Raw genomic sequence first — 19,618 nt, 5'->3', positions numbered from 1 at the left:
AAATAGCTCAGTTGGGAGAGCGTTAGACTGAAGATTTGAAGGTCCCTGGTTCAATCCCGGGTTTCGGCAGTTTCCTTATGTCTCAAAATCAACTGAAGTAAGTTAAGTCGTTGATGCGTTTAGAGTTTTAGCAGCTTAGTTAATATACCTCAAAGGAACAATTTTGCATTGTTGAGAAAAGTTTTTTTACATATCCCGTTAGCATTTCATGCCAGTACAGTGCTTGGTTTTCATTTTGAAAATTTTGAAGTTTTTTTTTCTTTATAAAAAGAGACATTTTTACACATGAAAAACCATTCCTATCATTGGGGACATTTTACAATGCTGTGCTCCACACAAACATCTACACAACCATCAATGCACTAAGCGTGTTAGCTGAACTAGCTCTGTTGGGAGAGCGTTTGACTAAATATCCCTGCTTTGATCCTTGGTTTCAGCAGTTTCATTTTAACTAAAAATCCACTAAAGTGAGTTAAATCGTTGATGCGTTTAGAGTTTTGGCAGCTTAGGTAAAATACCTCAAAAGCCCTATGTTGCATTGTGGTGAATATAATTTTACAAATCCCGTTAGCATTCCATGCCAGTGTGTAGTTTTCATTCTGAAATTTTTTGAAGATTTTTAGTCTCTATATATAAAAAACATCTGTCAGAAGTGTGATTCGAACCCACGCCTCCAGAGGAGACTGCAACCTGAACGCAGCGCCTTAGACCGCTCGGCCATCCTGACTTTGCTTTGTATTACACCTCCACCAATGCAAAAAAAAAAAGAAGCCATGCGAGCTGTAAAACCGTTGTTTTAACACATGAAAAAACATCCCTATCGTTGGGGACATTTTACAACACTGTGTCCTTCACCACCATCTATCAACTAGGTGTGTTAGCCGAAATAGCTCAGTAGGGAGAGCGTTAGACTGAAGATGTAAAGGTCCCTGGTTCAATCCCAGGTTTCGGCAGATTCCTTATGTCTCAAAATCAACTGAAGTAAGTTAAGTCGTTTATGCGTTTAGAGTTTTAGCAGCTTAGTTAATATACCTCAAAGGCACTATTTTGCATTGTGGAGAAAATTGTTTTACATATCCCGTTAGCATTTCATGCCAGTACAGTGTTTGGTTTTTAATTTTGAAAATTTTGAAGTTTTTTTTTCTTTATAAAAAGAGACATTTTTACACATGAAAAACCATTCCCATCATTGGGGACATCTTACAATGCTGTGCTCTACACAACCATCTACACAACCATCAATGCACTAAGTGTGTTAGCTGAACTAGCTCTGTTGGGAGAGCGTTTGACTAAATATCCCTGCTTTGATCCTTGGTTTCAGCAGTTTCATTTTAACTCAAAATCCACTAAAGTGAGTTAAATCGTTGATGCGTTTAGAGTTTTGGCAACTTAGGTAAAATACCTCAAAAGCCCTATGTTGCATTGTGGTGAATATAATTTTACAAATCCCGTTAGCATTCCATGCCAGTACAGTGTGTAGTTTTCATTCAGAAATTTTTTGAAGATTTTTAGTCTCTATATAAAAATCATCTGTCAGAAGTGGGATTCGAACCCACGTCTCCAGAGGAGACTGCGACCTGAACGCAGCGCCTTAGACCGCTCGGCCATCCTGACTTTGCTTTGTATTACACCTCCACCAATGCAAAAATAAAAGAAGCCATGCGAGCTGTAAAACCGTTGTTTTAACACATGAAAAAACATCCCTATCGTTGGGAACATTTTACAACACTGTGCCCTTCACAACCATCTGTCAACTAGGTGTGTTAGCCGAAATAGCTCAGTTGGGAGAGCGTTAGACTGAAGATCTAAAGGTCCTTGGTTCGATCCCGGGTTACGGCAGTTCTCTTATGTCTCAAAATCAACTGAAGTAAGTTAAGTCGTTGATGCGTTTAGAGTTTTAGCAGCTTAGTTAATAGTGATGAGCGGCATATGCCATATTCGAATTCGCGATATTTCGCGAATATATTGACGAATATTCGTCATATATTCGTGAATTACGAATATTCGTTATATCCGAGTTGATTTTTAAATATTGCGAATTTTCGGCAATTGCGAAAATAATTGCGAAAATAACTGATTGCGAAAATATTTTCGCTGCGCGCGCATGCGCGCTATTACATCACGCGATAACAGAGATCGTTTCCTGGATGCTTGCCAGTGGGATCGCGATCGCGAATAACCCATGCGAAGATGGTGGGCAGTAATTTCAGCGAAAGTGAGGAGAGAGTTCTGATTTGTGTAAGTATTTTCACCACTGTTAGTTAATTATATTTAACTGCATTTTAGACTAGATTAAAAGTTATGAATCATAACTTTTAATCTAGTCATGAATCATGATATAAGATCATATAGCTGTGTTTCCCAAACAGTGTGTCTCCAGCTGTTGCAAAACTACAACTCCCAGCATGCCTGTACAGCTGGAGGCACACTGGTTGGGAAACACGTCTGTTGCCTGGACAGTCTGGCCATGCTGGGAGTTGTAGTTTTGCAACATCTGCAGGGCCACAGTTTTCAGACCACTATACAGGGGTCTCTAAACTGCGGCCCTCCAGATGCTGCAAAACTACAATTCTCAGCCTGCTCACTGTCTAGGAATGCTGGGCATTGTAGTTCGGTAACAACTGGCACTTCAGTTGTTGCCGAAATACAACTCTCATCATGCCTGGACAGCATCTGCCTGGACAGTTGTAGTTTTGCAGCATCTGGAGGCACACTGGTTAGGAAACATTGTCTGTTTCCTAACTCAGTGTTTCCCAACCCATGTGCCTCCAGCTGTGGCAAAACTATAACTCCCAGCATGCACTAACAGACCATACATGCTGGGAGTTGTAGTTTTGCAACAGCTGGAGGCACATTGGTTGTGAAACACTTAGTTAGGTAACAAACTCTCAGTGTTTTGCAACCAGTGTGCCTCCAGCTGTTGCAAAACTACAACTCCCAGCATACAACTCCCTGCATCCCCCCCCCCTCTCCCCCAATGTGAATGTACAGGGTACACTCACATGGGTGGGGGCTTAGAGTGTGTTTCTAGCTGCAAGTTTGATATGCCGCAAATTTTCTGCCGCAGCTCAAACTCTCAGCGGTAAACTAATTTGATCCCTCGCCCGTGTGACTTTACCCTAAAAACACAACACTACACTAACATAAAATAAAAAGTAAAAAAACACTACATATACACATACCCCTACACAGCCCCCCTCCCCAATAAAAATGAAAAACGTTTGGTACGCCACTGTTTCCTAAACGGAGCCTCCAGCTGTTGCAAAACAACAACTCCCAGTATTACCAGACAGCCACTGACTGTCCAGGCATGCTGGGAGTTTTGCAACAGCTGGAGGCACCCTGTTTGGGAATCACTGGCGTAGAATACCCCTATGTCCACCCCTATGCAAGTCCCTTATTTAGGCCTCAAATGCGCATGGCACTCTCACTTTGGAGCCCTGTCGTATTTCAAGGCAAAAGTTTAGGGCCACATATGGGGTATCGCCGTACTCGGGAGAATTTGCCTAAAAAATATTGGGGGGCTTTTTCTTCTTTAAACCCTTATGAAAAGGTCAAGTTGGGATGTACACCAGCATGTTAGTGTAAAAAATTCAAAATTTTACACTAACTTGCTGGTGTTGTCCTCTACATTTCATTTTCACAAGAGGTAAAAGGGAAAAATGCCCCCCAAAAAATTGTAACACAATCCTGAGTACGGAGATACCCCATATGTGGACGCAAAGTGCTCTGGGGGCGCACAACAAGGCCCAGAAGGGAGAGTGCGCCATGTACATTTGAGGTGATTTGCACAGGGGTGGCTGATTGTTACAACGGTTCAGACAAAAGCAAAAAAAAAAAAAAACACACATGTGACCCCATTTTGGAGACTACACCCCTCATGGAATGTAATGAGGGGTGCAGTGAGAATTTACACCCCACTGGTGTCTGACAGGTAAAAGTGATCTGTGAAAATGAAAAATTTAATTTTTTTATTTGCACAGCCCACTGTTCCAAAGATCTGTCAGACCCCTGTGGGGTATTAAGGCTCACTGTACCCCTTGTAACGTTTCTCAAGGGGTCTAGATTCCAAAATGGTATGCCATGTGGGCTTTATTTTTTGCGTTCCTGGCACCATAAGGGCTTCCAAAATGCGAAAAGGCCCCCCCAAGCAAAAAAATTTCTCTCCAAAGCACTGTTATCTGTGGTGTTAGATAGAACTGCAGGTCACACAAACTACATCATCTGTACTCAGAGAGTTATCGCTGTGTTATTGGTGGTGTTACATAGGACTGCAGGTCACATCTATACATTATCTGTACTCAGAGAGTTATCGCTGTGTTATTGGTGGTGTTACATAGGACTGCAGGTCACATCTATACATTATCTGTACTCAGAGAGATATCACTGTGTTATATGTGGTGTTACATAGGACTGCAGGTCACATCTATACATTATCTGTACTCAGAGAGATATCACTGTTATCTGTGGTGTTACATAGGACTGCAGGTCACATCTATACATTATCTGTACTCAGAGAGTTATCACTGTGTTATATGTGGTGTTACATAGGACTGCAGGTCACATCTATACATTATCTGTACTCAGAGAGATATCACTGTGTTATATGTGGTGTTACATAGGACTGCAGGTCACATCTATACATTATCTGTACTCAGAGAGATATCACTGTTATCTGTGGTGTTACATAGGACTGCAGGTCACATCTATACATTATCTGTACTCAGAGAGTTATCACTGTTATCTGTGGTGTTACATAGGACTGCAGGTCACATCTATACATTATCTGTACTCAGAGAGTTATCACTGTTATCTGTGGTGTTACATAGGACTGCAGGTCACATCTATACATTATATGTACTCAGAGAGTTATCACTGTGTTATCTGTGGTGTTACATAGGACTGCAGATCTGTGGTGTTACATAGGACTGCAGGTCACATCTATACATTATCTGTACTCAGAGAGTTATCACTGTGTTATATGTGGTGTTACATAGGACTGCAGGTCACATCTATACATTATCTGTACTCAGAGAGATATCACTGTGTTATATGTGGTGTTACATAGGACTGCAGGTCACATCTATACATTATCTGTACTCAGAGAGATATCACTGTTATCTGTGGTGTTACATAGGACTGCAGGTCACATCTATACATTATCTGTACTCAGAGAGTTATCACTGTTATCTGTGGTGTTACATAGGACTGCAGGTCACATCTATACATTATCTGTACTCAGAGAGTTATCACTGTTATCTGTGGTGTTACATAGGACTGCAGGTCACATCTATACATTATATGTACTCAGAGAGTTATCACTGTGTTATCTGTGGTGTTACATAGGACTGCAGGTCACATCTATACATTATCTGTACTCAGAGAGTTATCACTGTTATCTGTGGTGTTACATAGGACTGCAGGTCACATCTATACATTATATGTACTCAGAGAGTTATCAGTGTTATCTGTGGTGTTACATAGGACTGCAGGTCACATCTATACATTATCTGTACTCAGAGAGTTATCACTGTGTTATTGGTGGTGTTACATAGGACTGCAGGTCACATCTATACATTATCTGTACTCAGAGAGATATCACTGTTATCTGTGGTGTTACATAGGACTGCAGGTCACATATATACATTATCTGTACTCAGAGAGTTATCACTGTGTTATATGTGGTGTTACATAGGACTGCAGGTCACATCTATACATTATCTGTACTCAGAGAGATATCACTGTTATCTGTGGTGTTACATAGGACTGCAGGTCACATCTATACATTATCTGTACTCAGAGAGTTATCACTGTTATCTGTGGTGTTACATAGGACTGCAGGTCACATCTATACATTATCTGTACTCAGAGAGTTATCACTGTTATCTGTGGTGTTACATAGGACTGCAAGTCACATTTACTACATAAACTTTACTCAGAGAGTTATCACTGTGTTATCGCCGTGTTAATCACTGCCTGACATTTACGTCATATATCCATAAGGGGTTAAACAAAAGTGTGAGAATTTACTTGTTTCTTCATGTTGCAGCGTTTCCTTGAAAAGGGGTATGATCAGACCCGCTCCCAGATCGTGAAGAAGGACATTGTCCGCTCCCTAATGCGGGAGCTGAGGAGAAAACACGGCGGCAGACATGACCGCATGGCGGTCTTAAAAAAATGGTCGGACCTAAAGAGGCGACACATGGATCGGGTCCGACAAATACGGGACCAGTATCACCAAGGTAAGGTATTGGTGACAGTTATGTAAGGGCAGATGTACTGTATTTATCGGCGTATAACACGCACTTTTTAGGCAAAATTTTTTAGCCTAAAGTCGATGTGCGTGTTATACGCCGATACACCCCCAGGAAAGGCAGGGGGAGAGAGGCCGTCGCTGCCCGCTTCTCTCCCCCTGCCTTTCCTGGGGTGTAGAGCCCTGCTGCCAGCCCTTCTCTCCCCCTGGCTATCGGCGCCACTGCCTGTTCTGTCCCCCTGACTATCGGTGACGGCGCCCCATTGCCGGCGGCGATAGCCCGGGGGAGGGAAGGGCCGGCAGCAGGGCTCTAGACCCCAGGAAAGGCAGGGAGAGAGAAGCCGGCAGCGACGGCCTCTCTCCCCCTGCTTTTCCTGGGGGTGTATCGGGGTACACACGCGCACACACACACCCTCATTTTACCATGGATATTTGTGTAAAAAACTTTTTTTACCCAAATATCCTTGGTAAAATGAGGGTGCGTGTTATAGGCCGGTGCGTGGTATACCCCGATAAATACAGTAATTAATCTTAGGGCAGATGTTGTTAACCCTATTTGTTTGTGAGTCTGACTCCAGATTGTGGTAACATATGTGGTGACCAAGTTCTGCGATTTGGGAGATTAGAGATTCATTCTGTATAGAAGAGTTCGATAGCATAGGCCTCTGCACAGGTGCAGTATTCGGGCCACTTTCTCCACACTAGCCACTAGAGACTTGCACAGCAGCCACACTAGATCTTGCCTTGGCAAAGGGTAGACCTAGATTAAACTAGAATATACAGTGTAGGGGGTTGTCTTAATGCTCAGCAATCCTGATAGGCTCACCACATGTCACATGATCCTACCAGTAACCCATGGTAACAAGAGAAGTTTCATGCTTTATGCATGTGTGGTAGCCCTTGGGGGGGTGTATGATAGTGGTGGTATGGTATCGGTATGTGAAGGGTTAATGTTAACCCGATAGTTCGTGACGCCAGGCTGAGGGTTGGTATGCTGAATCAGTGTTCCGGCCTATTGCCGCCCTTCCCAGTAATGATAAGTGCATAGAATAACTGAAGGTCCACAAGGAGATTTGAACTTGATTAGAACTTGAACTTGAATAACTTTTACTGAAGTGCTTGCAATATCCACGGCACAGTCACAGTCTCATACAAACAGTCCTTAGGTTGCTTAGTGACTGGCAGTAGTTGCGGACCTTGAGGTAGACATAAAGTCTATTAATTTGGAAGAGATTTGCGGATCTGTCCGGATTTAGGGGAGTTATTAGGTCCTTGAAGCTGCAGAGTGTTTGGGTGGTGATATACTCTATAATTATAATTGTTCAGCCGTTGCCGCAAGGCTCGGGCCTAACTCACTGCAATTACTGCTGTACAGGTCTTGCTTGCCTGCTTGACCAAGAACAAGAGAGAGAGAAGATGTCCGCCGCTCCCTTATATGGGCAGGGGGCGGGGCGAATCTGATTGGTCCAAACGTCTGCCATTCACCATTACATGGTGTGATGGGATTGCTTACGTCAAAGGGCCTCCAAAGGTCCTTAAGCTAAATACCATAGAGTTCACCTCGTCACATGACCCGCAGGTCCTGCAACGCTAATGTAAACAAGTAATTAACCATTTATTTACACATGTTATTCTATTTACATTAACCTATGCATAAATTAGAGATTTATACACTATAATAGAGGCGACTAGGGGTAGACTGGCTAACAGCGATCCCTAAGTCCTAGGGACTCTGGCTATGGGGACCCATGAATAAATAGGTACCGTATAGAATGCGGTAGTGGGACACCGCACATGCATTAACTCCTTAAGTGCAAAACATATGAATATGCATATTAAACAGAGTATTATGCAAAAACAGAATTAATACTGGAATCAATATAAGTGCTATGATAACAAAATATATTCTAAACCACATGTTATCTATACAATACAAGGATAGTGCATAAAAGACATTAACTTAGGACCCCAAAGGCACATGTTCAGCCGAAGGTCAAAGGCTCATCAGCAGGACAGTATTGCAGACACTGTTCGGGGACATTACACATATATCACCAGTCAAGGTATTCATCGTATGGCTGAAAAAAGACATACGTCCATCAAGTTAAACCATAGAATTAAAGTGAAGTGGTGTGGTGGGTTAAAGGGGAAGGGTTGGTATTTTATAACTGCATAGGTTATAATAACTGATTTTTAACTTCATAAACATTGTGTTATTATAGGAGCTACTCTAGCCACGGTCCGTCCAAAGCGGACCAGGCGACAGGCCGAGGCAGAGGAGGAGGAGGAGGAGGAGGAGGAGGGGATCATCCTGGAGGAGGAAGAGGAGGGGATCATCCTGGAGGAGGAAGAGGAGGGGATCATCCTGGAGGAGGAGGAGGAGACACAGGAGCAGGAGGAGGAACAGCCAGGGCCCTCCCACATGGCCCAAGCCATACCACCACCACCACCACCAGCAGCACCACAGGAGGGAGAGGAGGGGAATTCCTCCCCACTCTCCAGTCAAGATGTGGCCTACACTCCAAATCAGGAGAGTAAGTATATGCAAACATCCTTAGAATTTTGTATGCATAAGATGTACAGAATAAAGAGGGCAACATTCAATGTGAAACAAAACAATACAGTAATTTTATAAAGTAACATTAGCCAGTAATTCATGTAAATAAATATAAATAAATTCATGTAGATAAATATATATATATATATATATATATATATATATATATATATATATATATATATATAGATTAGTTAGGAGTAGCCGTATTAGTCCAGTGATGCAAAAAGCAAAATCATCGGTAGTTGCAGTATCTTGTAATAACCTTTTTTATTGGACTAACAAGATTTTGTAGAGACAAGCTTTCGGGATTCCTCCCTTTATCAAGTCATAAGCATTTCTGAGCTCACAAGGAGAAAACACAGGTTCTATCTCACAAAATATGCAGGGGTTAAAACAACATTAGTGGAGAATGGACATTAAGTTGGGCCATAAATTGTATAGCTATAGGACGATAGACTACAGATAAGGATGAGGAGGAGGGGGGGCGCTGGAGAGCAGAGGTGAGAATGGTGGTTACGCTGGACAGACAATTTTACTATAGAGCCATAGACTGAAGATAAGACTAGACAGGGGAGGGGGAGCAGGGGTGTAATGGTGTTAGAGCAGGGAGAGGGTAGAGAGTTTAGCAAAGATTATAGGAAATTTTGATAATGGGATAAGAAGCTTAAATCCACATTAAGTCCTCTGTTCTTGGAGTCATAAAAATCTATCATTTTGGCTTCAAATGTCTTTCTTTCCTGGGTGTTCTTGAAGTTTCCTTTCAGGATCTTGATTTTGAGGTCCTGTAGGGAGGGACCTGTTTGGGTGAAGTGGTGTCCAACTGGGGTGCAATAGTCCTTTTCTCTATGGTTGTTTGATGGATGATCTGTGGAGGTTCATCCTTTTGTTGAGTGGCTGACTGGTCTCACCAATGTAACATCCCAGGGGACACTTGGTGCATTGTATCATGTAGACTACATTCTCTGTGGTGCAGGAGTATTGTCCCTTGATGTTGTATGTCTTGTTGTTGTGGGAGGCCTCAGAATTTGTGCAGATGTGTTGACAGAGTTTACAGCGCGGTTTGCCGCAGGGTTTGGTCCCATTGTCTGTATCTGATGTGTCTGTGGGTAGTTTCCTATTGACCAGCTTTTGTTTTAAGTTGGGTGGTTGTCTGAAGGCCAAGATGGGTGGTTCAGGGAAGATTTGCTTTAACACCTCATCTTCTGCTAGTATTGGCTGCAGGTCCTTGATGATTTTGCGTATTTCCTCAAGGGTGGGATTGTATGTGGTTACCAGTGGTATGCGTGATGAGGTTTGTTTCTCTCTGTATTGCAGCAGGTGTTCACGTGGTGTTTGAAGAGCAGAGTGGATTTTCTTATGGATGGTCCTTGGTTTGTAACCTTTTTGTTTAAATTTCTCAGCTAGCGTTTGTAGATGTGTGTCTCTGTCATCAGGGTTGGAGCAGATGCGGTGGTACCTGATGGCTTGGCTGTATATTATGCCTTTCTTGGTGTGGGACGGATGGGAACTTGAATTGTGTAGATAGCTGGATCGGTCTGTGGGCTTTCTGTATACAGATGTCTGTATTGTGTCCTTGTTTATAGTTACAGTGGTGTCCAGAAAGTTTACACTTTCTGTAGAGAAGTCCATTTTGAGTTTGATGGATGGATTAAATGTGTTGAAGGCATCATGAAATTGTTTGAGTTTATCCTCTCCTTCAGTCCAAACAATGAAAATATCATCAATGTATCTGTAGTATCTGTAGGGTTTGGGAATTTGGGTATTCAGGAATCGCTCTTCAAGGTCAGCCATGAACAGATTGGCATATTGTGGTGCCATCTTGGTCCCCATAGCAGTTCCCATCGTCTGTAGGTATATTTCATTGTTGAAGCTGAAGTAGTTGTGTGTGAGAATGAATTCTATAAGTTTGGTGATGATCTGAGGGCTGTATTTCTGGTTGTGGGTCTGGGAGGAGAGGAAAAGTGAGCAGGCCTCAATTCCATCTCTGTGTGGGATGTTACTATACAGAGATTCTACGTCCAATGTTACCAATATGGAGTTGGCAGGCAAGTTCGTAATCTGACTCAGTTTGTTAAGAAAGTCAGTGGTGTCCTGTATGAAGCTGCTGGTGCGTGTAACAAAGGGTTTTAGTGTGTTTTCTACCAAACCAGATATCTGTTCAGTTAGTGTGTCCATACCTGTTATTATTGGTCTGCCAGGGTTTCCAGATTTGTGGATTTTTGGGAGCATGTAGAATGTCCCTGTTTTGGGATCGGTGGGTATGAGTGTCTCTAATCCTTTTTGTGAGTCCTTTGGGAAGGATTGAATCCCATTATCAAAATTTCCTATAACCTTTGCTAAACTCTCTACCCTCTCCCTGCTCTAACACCATTACACCCCTGCTCCCCCTCCCCTGTATAGTCTTATCTTCAGTCTATGGCTCTATAGTAAAATTGTCTGTCCAGCGTAACCACTATTCTCACCTCTGCCCTCCACCCCCCCCCCCTCCTCCTCATCCTTATCTGTAGTCTATCGTCCTATAGCTATACAATTTATGGCCCAACTTAATGTGCATTCTCCACTAATGTTGTTTTAACCCCTGCATATTTTGTGAGATAGAACCTGTGTTTTCTCCTTGTGAGCTCAGAAATGCTTATGACTTGATAAAGGGAGGAATCCCGAAAGCTTGTCTCTACAAAATCTTGTTAGTCCAATAAAAAAGGTATTACAAGATACTGCAACTACCGATGATTTTGCTTTATATATATATATATATATATATATATATATATATATATATATATATGTGTGTGTGTGTGTTTTATATTTTTGTTATAATACCTCAGTCATGCATCGGTATCTATGGTGAGGTCCTGAAGGTTTATGATTATAGTTTTATTTTTCTTACATAATGGTATGGAATTTATTCACTGGTGATAAGATATTATTTGTAAATTAAAATAAAAAAGTTATTAGGACAAATATATTTGTTCATGTATTTAAAAAACAAATAATTTGTTAATGTTATTTCTAAAGCATTTATACTTGATAACAAAGTTATAAATTTGTTTAATATATTGTTATGCTATGTATTGTAAGTGCTTTTACATATGCTATACAAACATACATGTTACTCTTCATTACAATTAATTCTATGCTTTTTTTTTTATCAGTTGCGCAACAATTAAAAAAGGAAATAAAAAAAATAAAAAAAGACCATGAAAAAATGAGAAAGGACATGATGAGGATGGCGCGGAAAATAACGGGATTGGAGGAGTTGATTAATAAGTTAACATAGTTTTTTTTTTTTGGTTGTTATATTTATTTCTTCTTTTTCTTTAAAAGTTAATCATAAAAAAAAAAAAAAAACGTGTGGTCTCCTTTTTATTTATTTTCTTCCCTTGTTTAGAACAGGTGACTATAAATTTTCATGTTGGCTTTTCGTTGGGATGAGTTAACAGCAATGGTCTAATGGGTCTGCAGCATGAGTAGACATGACAGCACCAGACGTGATCGCAGCATGAGTAGTCAATATTGTGGCAAATTGACTTGGGTTCTTAAGTGACAGTAGCATGATCAGACAATATAGTGGCAGAATGTCTCAGGTTTTATGTGACAATAGCATGATCACACAATATAGTGGCAGAATGTCTCAGGTTTTATGTGACAGCAGCATGATCACACAATATAGTGGCAGAATGTCTCAGGTTTTATGTGACAGACAGCAGCATGATCAGACAATATAGTGGTAGAATGTCTCAGGTTTTATGTGATAGTAGCATGATCAGACAATATAGTGGTAGAATGTCTCAGGTTTTATGTGATAGTAGCATGATCACACAATATAGTGGTAGAATGACTCAGGTTTTATGTGACAGCAGCATGATCAGACAATATAGTGGTAGAATGTCTCAGGTTTTATGTGACAGCAGCATGATCACACAATATAGTGGCAGAATGTCTCAGGTTTTATGTGACAGCAGCATGATCAGACAATATAGTGGTAGAATGACTCAGGTTTTATGTGACAGCAGCATGATCAGACAATATAGTGGTAGAATGACTCAGGTTTTATGTGACAGTAGCATGATCAGACAATATAGTGGTAGAATGTCTCAGGTTTTATGTGACAGCAGCATGATCACACAATATAGTGGCAGAATGTCTCAGGTTTTATGTGACAGCAGCATGATCACACAATATAGTGGTAGAATGACTCAGGTTTTATGTGACAATAGCATGATCACACAATATAGTGGTAGAATGTCTCAGGTTTTATGTGACAATAGCATGATCACACAATATAGTGGCAGAATGTCTCAGGTTTTATGTGACAGCAGCATGATCACACAATATAGTGGTAGAATGACTCAGGTTTTATGTGACAATAGCATGATCACACAATATAGTGGCAGAATGTCTCAGGTTTTATGTGACAGCAGCATGATCACACAATATAGTGGTAGAATGACTCAGGTTTTATGTGACAATAGCATGATCACACAATATAGTGGTAGAATGACTCAGGTTTTATGTGACAGTAGCATGATCACACAATATAGTGGTAGAATGTCTCAGGTTTTATGTGATAGTAGCATGATCAGACAATATAGTGGTAGAATGTCTCAGGTTTTATGTGATAGTAGCATGATCAGACAATATAGTGGTAGAATGTCTCAGGTTTTATGTGACAGTAGCATGATCAGACAATATAGTGGTAGAATGTCTCAGGTTTTATGTGACAATAGCATGATCACACAATATAGTGGTAGAATGACTCAGGTTTTATGTGACAGCAGTATGATCACACAATATAGTGGTAGAATGTCTCAGGTTTTATGTGACAGCAGCATGATCACACAATATAGTGGTAGAATGACTCAGGTTTTATGTGACAGTAGCATGATCAGACAATATAGTGGTAGAATGACTCAGGTTTTATGTGACAGCAGCATGATCAGACAATATAGTGGTAGAATGTCTCAGGTTTTATGTGACAGCAGCATGATCACACAATATAGTGGTAGAATGACTCAGGTTTTATGTGACAGCAGCATGATCACACAATATAGTGGTAGAATGTCTCAGGTTTTATGTGACAGCAGCATGATCACACAATATAGTGGTAGAATGTCTCAGGTTTTATGTGACAGCAGCATGATCACACAATATAGTGGTAGAATGTCTCAGGTTTTATGTGACAATAGCATGATCAGACAATATAGTGGTAGAATGACTCAGGTTTTATGTGACAGCAGCATGATCACACAATATAGTGGTAGAATGACTCAGGTTTTATGTGACAGCAGCATGATCACACAATATAGTGGTAGAATGTCTCAGGTTTTATGTGACAATAGCATGATCAGATAATATAGTGGTAGAATGACTCAGGTTTTATGTGACAGTAGCATGATCACACAATATAGTGGTAGAATGACTCAGGTTTTATGTGACAGCAGCATGATCACACAATATAGTGGTAGAATGTCTCAGGTTTTATGTGACAGCAGCATGATCAGACAATATAGTGGTAGAATGTCTCAGGTTTTATGTGACAGCAGCATGATCAGACAATATAGTGGTAGAATGACTCAGGTTTTATGTGAAAGCAGCATGATCAGACAATATAGTGGTAGAATGACTCAGGTTTTATGTGACAGCAGCATGATCACACAATATAGTGGTAGAATGACTCAGGTTTTATGTGACAGCAGTATGATCACACAATATAGTGGTAGAATGTCTCAGGTTTTATGTGACAGCAGCATGATCACACAATATAGTGGTAGAATGACTCAGGTTTTATGTGACAGTAGCATGATCACACAATATAGTGGTAGAATGACTCAGGTTTTATGTGACAGCAGCATGATCACACAATATAGTGGTAGAATGTCTCAGGTTTTATGTGACAGCAGCATGATCAGACAATATAGTGGTAGAATGTCTCAGGTTTTATGTGACAGCAGCATGATCAGGCAATATAGTGGTAGAATGACTCAGGTTTTATGTGAAAGCAGCATGATCACACAATATAGTGGTAGAATGACTCAGGTTTTATGTGACAGCAGCATGATCACACAATATAGTGGTAGAATGTCTCAGGTTTTATGTGACAGCAGCATGATCACACAATATAGTGGTAGAATGACTCAGGTTTTATGTGACAATAGCATGATCACACAATATAGTGGTAGAATGACTCAGGTTTTATGTGACAGTAGCATGATCACACAATATAGTGGTAGAATGTCTCAGGTTTTATGTGATAGTAGCATGATCAGACAATATAGTGGTAGAATGTCTCAGGTTTTATGTGATAGTAGCATGATCAGACAATATAGTGGTAGAATGTCTCAGGTTTTATGTGACAGTAGCATGATCAGACAATATAGTGGTAGAATGTCTCAGGTTTTATGTGACAATAGCATGATCACACAATATAGTGGTAGAATGACTCAGGTTTTATGTGACAGCAGCATGATCACACAATATAGTGGTAGAATGTCTCAGGTTTTATGTGACAGCAGCATGATCACACAATATAGTGGTAGAATGACTCAGGTTTTATGTGACAGTAGCATGATCAGACAATATAGTGGTAGAATGACTCAGGTTTTATGTGACAGCAGTATGATCAGACAATATAGTGGTAGAATGTCTCAGGTTTTATGTGACAGCAGCATGATCACACAATATAGTGGTAGAATGACTCAGGTTTTATGTGACAGCAGCATGATCACACAATATAGTTGTAGAATGTCTCAGGTTTTATGTGACAGCAGCATGATCACACAATATAGTGGCAGAATGACTCAGGTTTTATGTGACAGCAGCATGATCACACAATATAGTGGTAGAATGTCTCAGGTTTTATGTGACAGCAGCATGATCACACAATATAGTGGTAGAATGTCTCAGGTTTTATGTGACAATAGCATGATCAGACAATATAGTGGTAGAATGACTCAGGTTTTATGTGACAGCAGCATGATCACACAATATAGTGGTAGAATGACTCAGGTTTTATGTGACAGCAGCATGATCACACAATATAGTGGTAGAATGTCTCAGGTTTTATGTGACAATAGCATGATCAGACAATATAGTGGTAGAATGACTCAGGTTTTATGTGACAGTAGCATGATCACACAATATAGTGGTAGAATGACTCAGGTTTTATGTGACAGCAGCATGATCACACAATATAGTGGTAGAATGTCTCAGGTTTTATGTGACAGCAGCATGATCAGACAATATAGTGGTAGAATGTCTCAGGTTTTATGTGACAGCAGCATGATCAGACAATATAGTGGTAGAATGTCTCAGGTTTTATGTGACAGCAGCATGATCAGACAATATAGTGGTAGAATGACTCAGGTTTTATGTGAAAGCAGCATGATCACACAATATAGTGGTAGAATGACTCAGGTTTTATGTGACAGCAGCATGATCACACAATATAGTGGTAGAATGTCTCAGGTTTTATGTGACAGCAGCATGATCACACAATATAGTGGTAGAATGACTCAGGTTTTATGTGACAGTAGCATGATCAGACAATATAGTGGTAGAATGACTCAGGTTTTATGTGACAGCAGCATGATCAGACAATATAGTGGTAGAATGTCTCAGGTTTTATGTGACAGCAGCATGATCACACAATATAGTGGTAGAATGACTCAGGTTTTATGTGACAGCAGCATGATCACACAATATAGTGGTAGAATGTCTCAGGTTTTATGTGACAGCAGCATGATCACACAATATAGTGGTAGAATGACTCAGGTTTTATGTGACAGCAGCATGATCACACAATATAGTGGTAGAATGACTCAGGTTTTATGTGACAGCAGCATGATCACACAATATAGTGGTAGAATGTCTCAGGTTTTATGTGACAGCAGCATGATCACACAATATAGTGGTAGAATGACTCAGGTTTTATGTGACAATAGCATGATCAGACAATATAGTGGTAGAATGACTCAGGTTTTATGTGACAGCAGCATGATCACACAATATAGTGGTAGAATGTCTCAGGTTTTATGTGACAGCAGCATGATCAGACAATATAGTGGTAGAATGACTCAGGTTTTATGTGACAATAGCATGATCACACAATATAGTGGTAGAATGACTCAGGTTTTATGTGACAGTAGCATGATCAGACAATATAGTGGTAGAATGACTCAGGTTTTATGTGACAATAGCATGATCACACAATATAGTGGTAGAATGACTTAGGTTTTATGTGACAGTAGCATGATCAGACAATATAGTGGTAGAATGACTCAGGTTTTATGTGACAATAGCATGATCACACAATATAGTGGTAGAATGACTCAGGTTTTATGTGACAGTAGCATGATCAGACAATATAGTGGTAGAATGACTCAGGTTTTATGTGACAGCAGCATGATCACACAATATAGTGGTAGAATGACTCAGGTTTTATGTGACAGCAGCATGATCACACAATATAGTGGCAGAATGACTCAGGTTTTATGTGACAGCAGCATGATCACACAATATAGTGGCAGAATGACTCAGGTTTTATGTGACAGCAGCATGATCACACAATATAGTGGTAGAATGTCTCAGGTTTTATGTGACAGCAGCATGATCAGACAATATAGTGGTAGAATGTCTCAGGTTTTATGTGACAGTAGCATGATCAGACAATATAGTGGTAGAATGACTCAGGTTTTATGTGACAGCAGCATGATCACACAATATAGTGGTAGAATGACTCAGGTTTTATGTGACAATAGCATGATCACACAATATAGTGGTAGAATGTCTCAGGTTTTATGTGACAGCAGCATGATCAGACAATATAGTGGTAGAATGACTCAGGTTTTATGTGACAGCAGCATGATCACACAATATAGTGGTAGAATGACTCAGGTTTTATGTGACAGCAGCATGATCAGACAATATAGTGGTAGAATGACTCAGGTTTTATGTGACAGCAGCATGATCAGACAATATATTGGTAGAATGTCTCAGGTTTTATGTGACAGCAGCATGATCAGACAATATAGTGGTAGAATGACTCAGGTTTTATGTGACAGCAGCATGATCAGACAATATAGTGGTAGAATGTCTCAGGTTTTATGTGACAGCAGCATGATCACACAATATAGTGGTAGAATGACTCAGGTTTTATGTGACAGCAGCATGATCACACAATATAGTGGTAGAATGTCTCAGGTTTTATGTGACAGCAGCATGATCAGACAATATAGTGGTAGAATGACTCAGGTTTTATGTGACAGCAGCATGATCAGACAATATAGAGGCAAAAAAATCATCATGCTGGTAGAAGCAGTAGTAATAGTAATCTATAATGTCATAATCACTCAGGCAAGGGTTACAAGCAGCAGCAGTAGTCGCTATAGTACTAGATAGTGTAAAAAAACTCGGGGAAGAGGTGACAGCAGCAGTAGTGGTAATAGTAGTATAGTACTATATAGTGACAAATCACTCGTGCAAGAGATGCCATGAGCAGCAGCATGAATAGTAATAGTAGACAATGGCCCTCATTTACTAAGAAAATCGGGTTGTAAGTCTATGTTGCTTTCTTACCCGACTGCTTTTTTCCCCTGGTATTTATTATTATGTCGCATCCTGTTTGTCGCACTGGGTTTTGTTGGTTTTGGTTTCCAACTCCTCTGAGCTGTCGGGAAAAAATCCACAACAATTCAACAAATTCGGGTTGGAAACCTTAATAAATACGTGGGAAAGCTCAGAAATGTCGGGTTACGCCCCTTTTTCGGGTTTGGGAGAATCCACATCGGGTCCGTCGGGAAAAAATGTTGCATAGTGTCGCAGACTGGCGCACAATGTCTGCGACATGGCGCAGACAAAGATGCGCCAAAAAAACCCGACAAAAGAGGTCGGGTTTAGAATAGTAAATGAGGGCCAATATAGTGTCAAATCACTCGGGCAACAGGTGCCATGAGCAGCAGCAGCAGTGTTAATAGTAGTATATAGTGTCAAATCCCTCTTGCAAGAAGTTCCATCATTAGAAGCAGCAGTAGTAATAGTAATAGATAGTGGCAAATCACTCTGGCAAGAGGTGCCATCAGCAGCAGTGGTAATAGTAATAAAAAAAAATGGCAGATCACTCGGGCAAGAGTTGCCATCAGCAGCAGTGATAATAGTAATAAAAAAATGGCAAATCACTCTGCCAAGAGGTGCCATCAGCAGCAGTGGTAATAGTAATAAAAAAAATGGCAGAGCACTCAGGCAAGAGGTGCTATCAGCAGCAGCAGTAGTAATAGTAATAGATAGTGGAAAATCACTCTTGCAAGAAGTGCCATCAGCAGCAGCAGTAGTAATAGATAGTGGAAAATCACTCTGCCAAGAGGTGCCATCAGCAGCAGCAGTAGTAATAGAAAGTTGCAAATCACTGGGGCAAAGGGTGACAGCAGCAGTATGAGTACTATATAGGTACATAATCACTCAGCCTTTTGGCATCAGCAGTAGGAGACAATATAGTGGCAAAATGACAAAGGCTTGAAGTTGCAGCAGCATGGGTAGTAGATTGGAAAAGCAGAATGACACAGGCCTGAGGTTGCTGTAGCCTGACTACACCATATGGCCTCAAAATTAAAAAGTTAAAATAACTTTTTTTCTATGCAATAAATAACTTTTTAAATAGATGAGCAATTACATTTTAAACTAATGTTCCAGCAGCATAAGGACAGCATATAGTGGCTTAATGACACAGCCTGGAAATACTTATGCTCTTTAACACTAACTGCCCACTATGAGTTTAAAAGGAAAATAATTTAAAGTCCAAAGTGCATATTATA

General features: G+C 40.5%; 1 protein-coding gene and 1 non-coding gene across 2 annotated transcripts; one reads left to right on the top strand and one right to left on the bottom strand.

The window, feature by feature from the left end:
* Positions 1-1,531: 1,531 nt before the first annotated feature.
* On the bottom strand, positions 1,532-1,614 carry TRNAL-CAG (transfer RNA leucine (anticodon CAG)). Its single transcript has one exon. It is a non-coding gene; the product is annotated as a tRNA-Leu (tRNA).
* Positions 1,615-2,151: 537 nt separating this feature from the next.
* On the top strand, positions 2,152-12,134 carry LOC130303438 (histone H3.v1-like). Its single transcript, XM_056551796.1, has 4 exons — positions 2,152-2,238; positions 6,050-6,242; positions 8,476-8,787; positions 11,966-12,134. Exons 1-4 carry the CDS (start codon positions 2,191-2,193, stop codon positions 12,088-12,090), a joined length of 678 nt encoding a protein of 225 aa, XP_056407771.1. The 5' UTR covers positions 2,152-2,190; the 3' UTR covers positions 12,091-12,134.
* Positions 12,135-19,618: the final 7,484 nt, after the last annotated feature.

Source organism: Hyla sarda, chromosome 1 (genome assembly GCF_029499605.1).
Source record: "Hyla sarda isolate aHylSar1 chromosome 1, aHylSar1.hap1, whole genome shotgun sequence".
Lineage (NCBI taxonomy): Eukaryota > Metazoa > Chordata > Amphibia > Anura > Hylidae > Hyla > Hyla sarda.
Note: the sequence above shows the minus strand (reverse complement) of the source record. Positions and strands in the feature narration are given on the sequence as shown.

Coding starts and splice junctions, on each gene's coding strand:
- LOC130303438 (XM_056551796.1), top strand. CDS start 2,191: ATGGTGGGCAGTAATTTCAGCGAAAGTGAGGAGAGAGTTCTGATTTGT. Junction 6,243..8,475: donor ACGGGACCAGTATCACCAAG/GTAAGGTATTGG, acceptor GTGTTATTATAG/GAGCTACTCTAGCCACGGTC. Junction 8,788..11,965: donor CTACACTCCAAATCAGGAGA/GTAAGTATATGC, acceptor TTTTTTTATCAG/TTGCGCAACAATTAAAAAAG.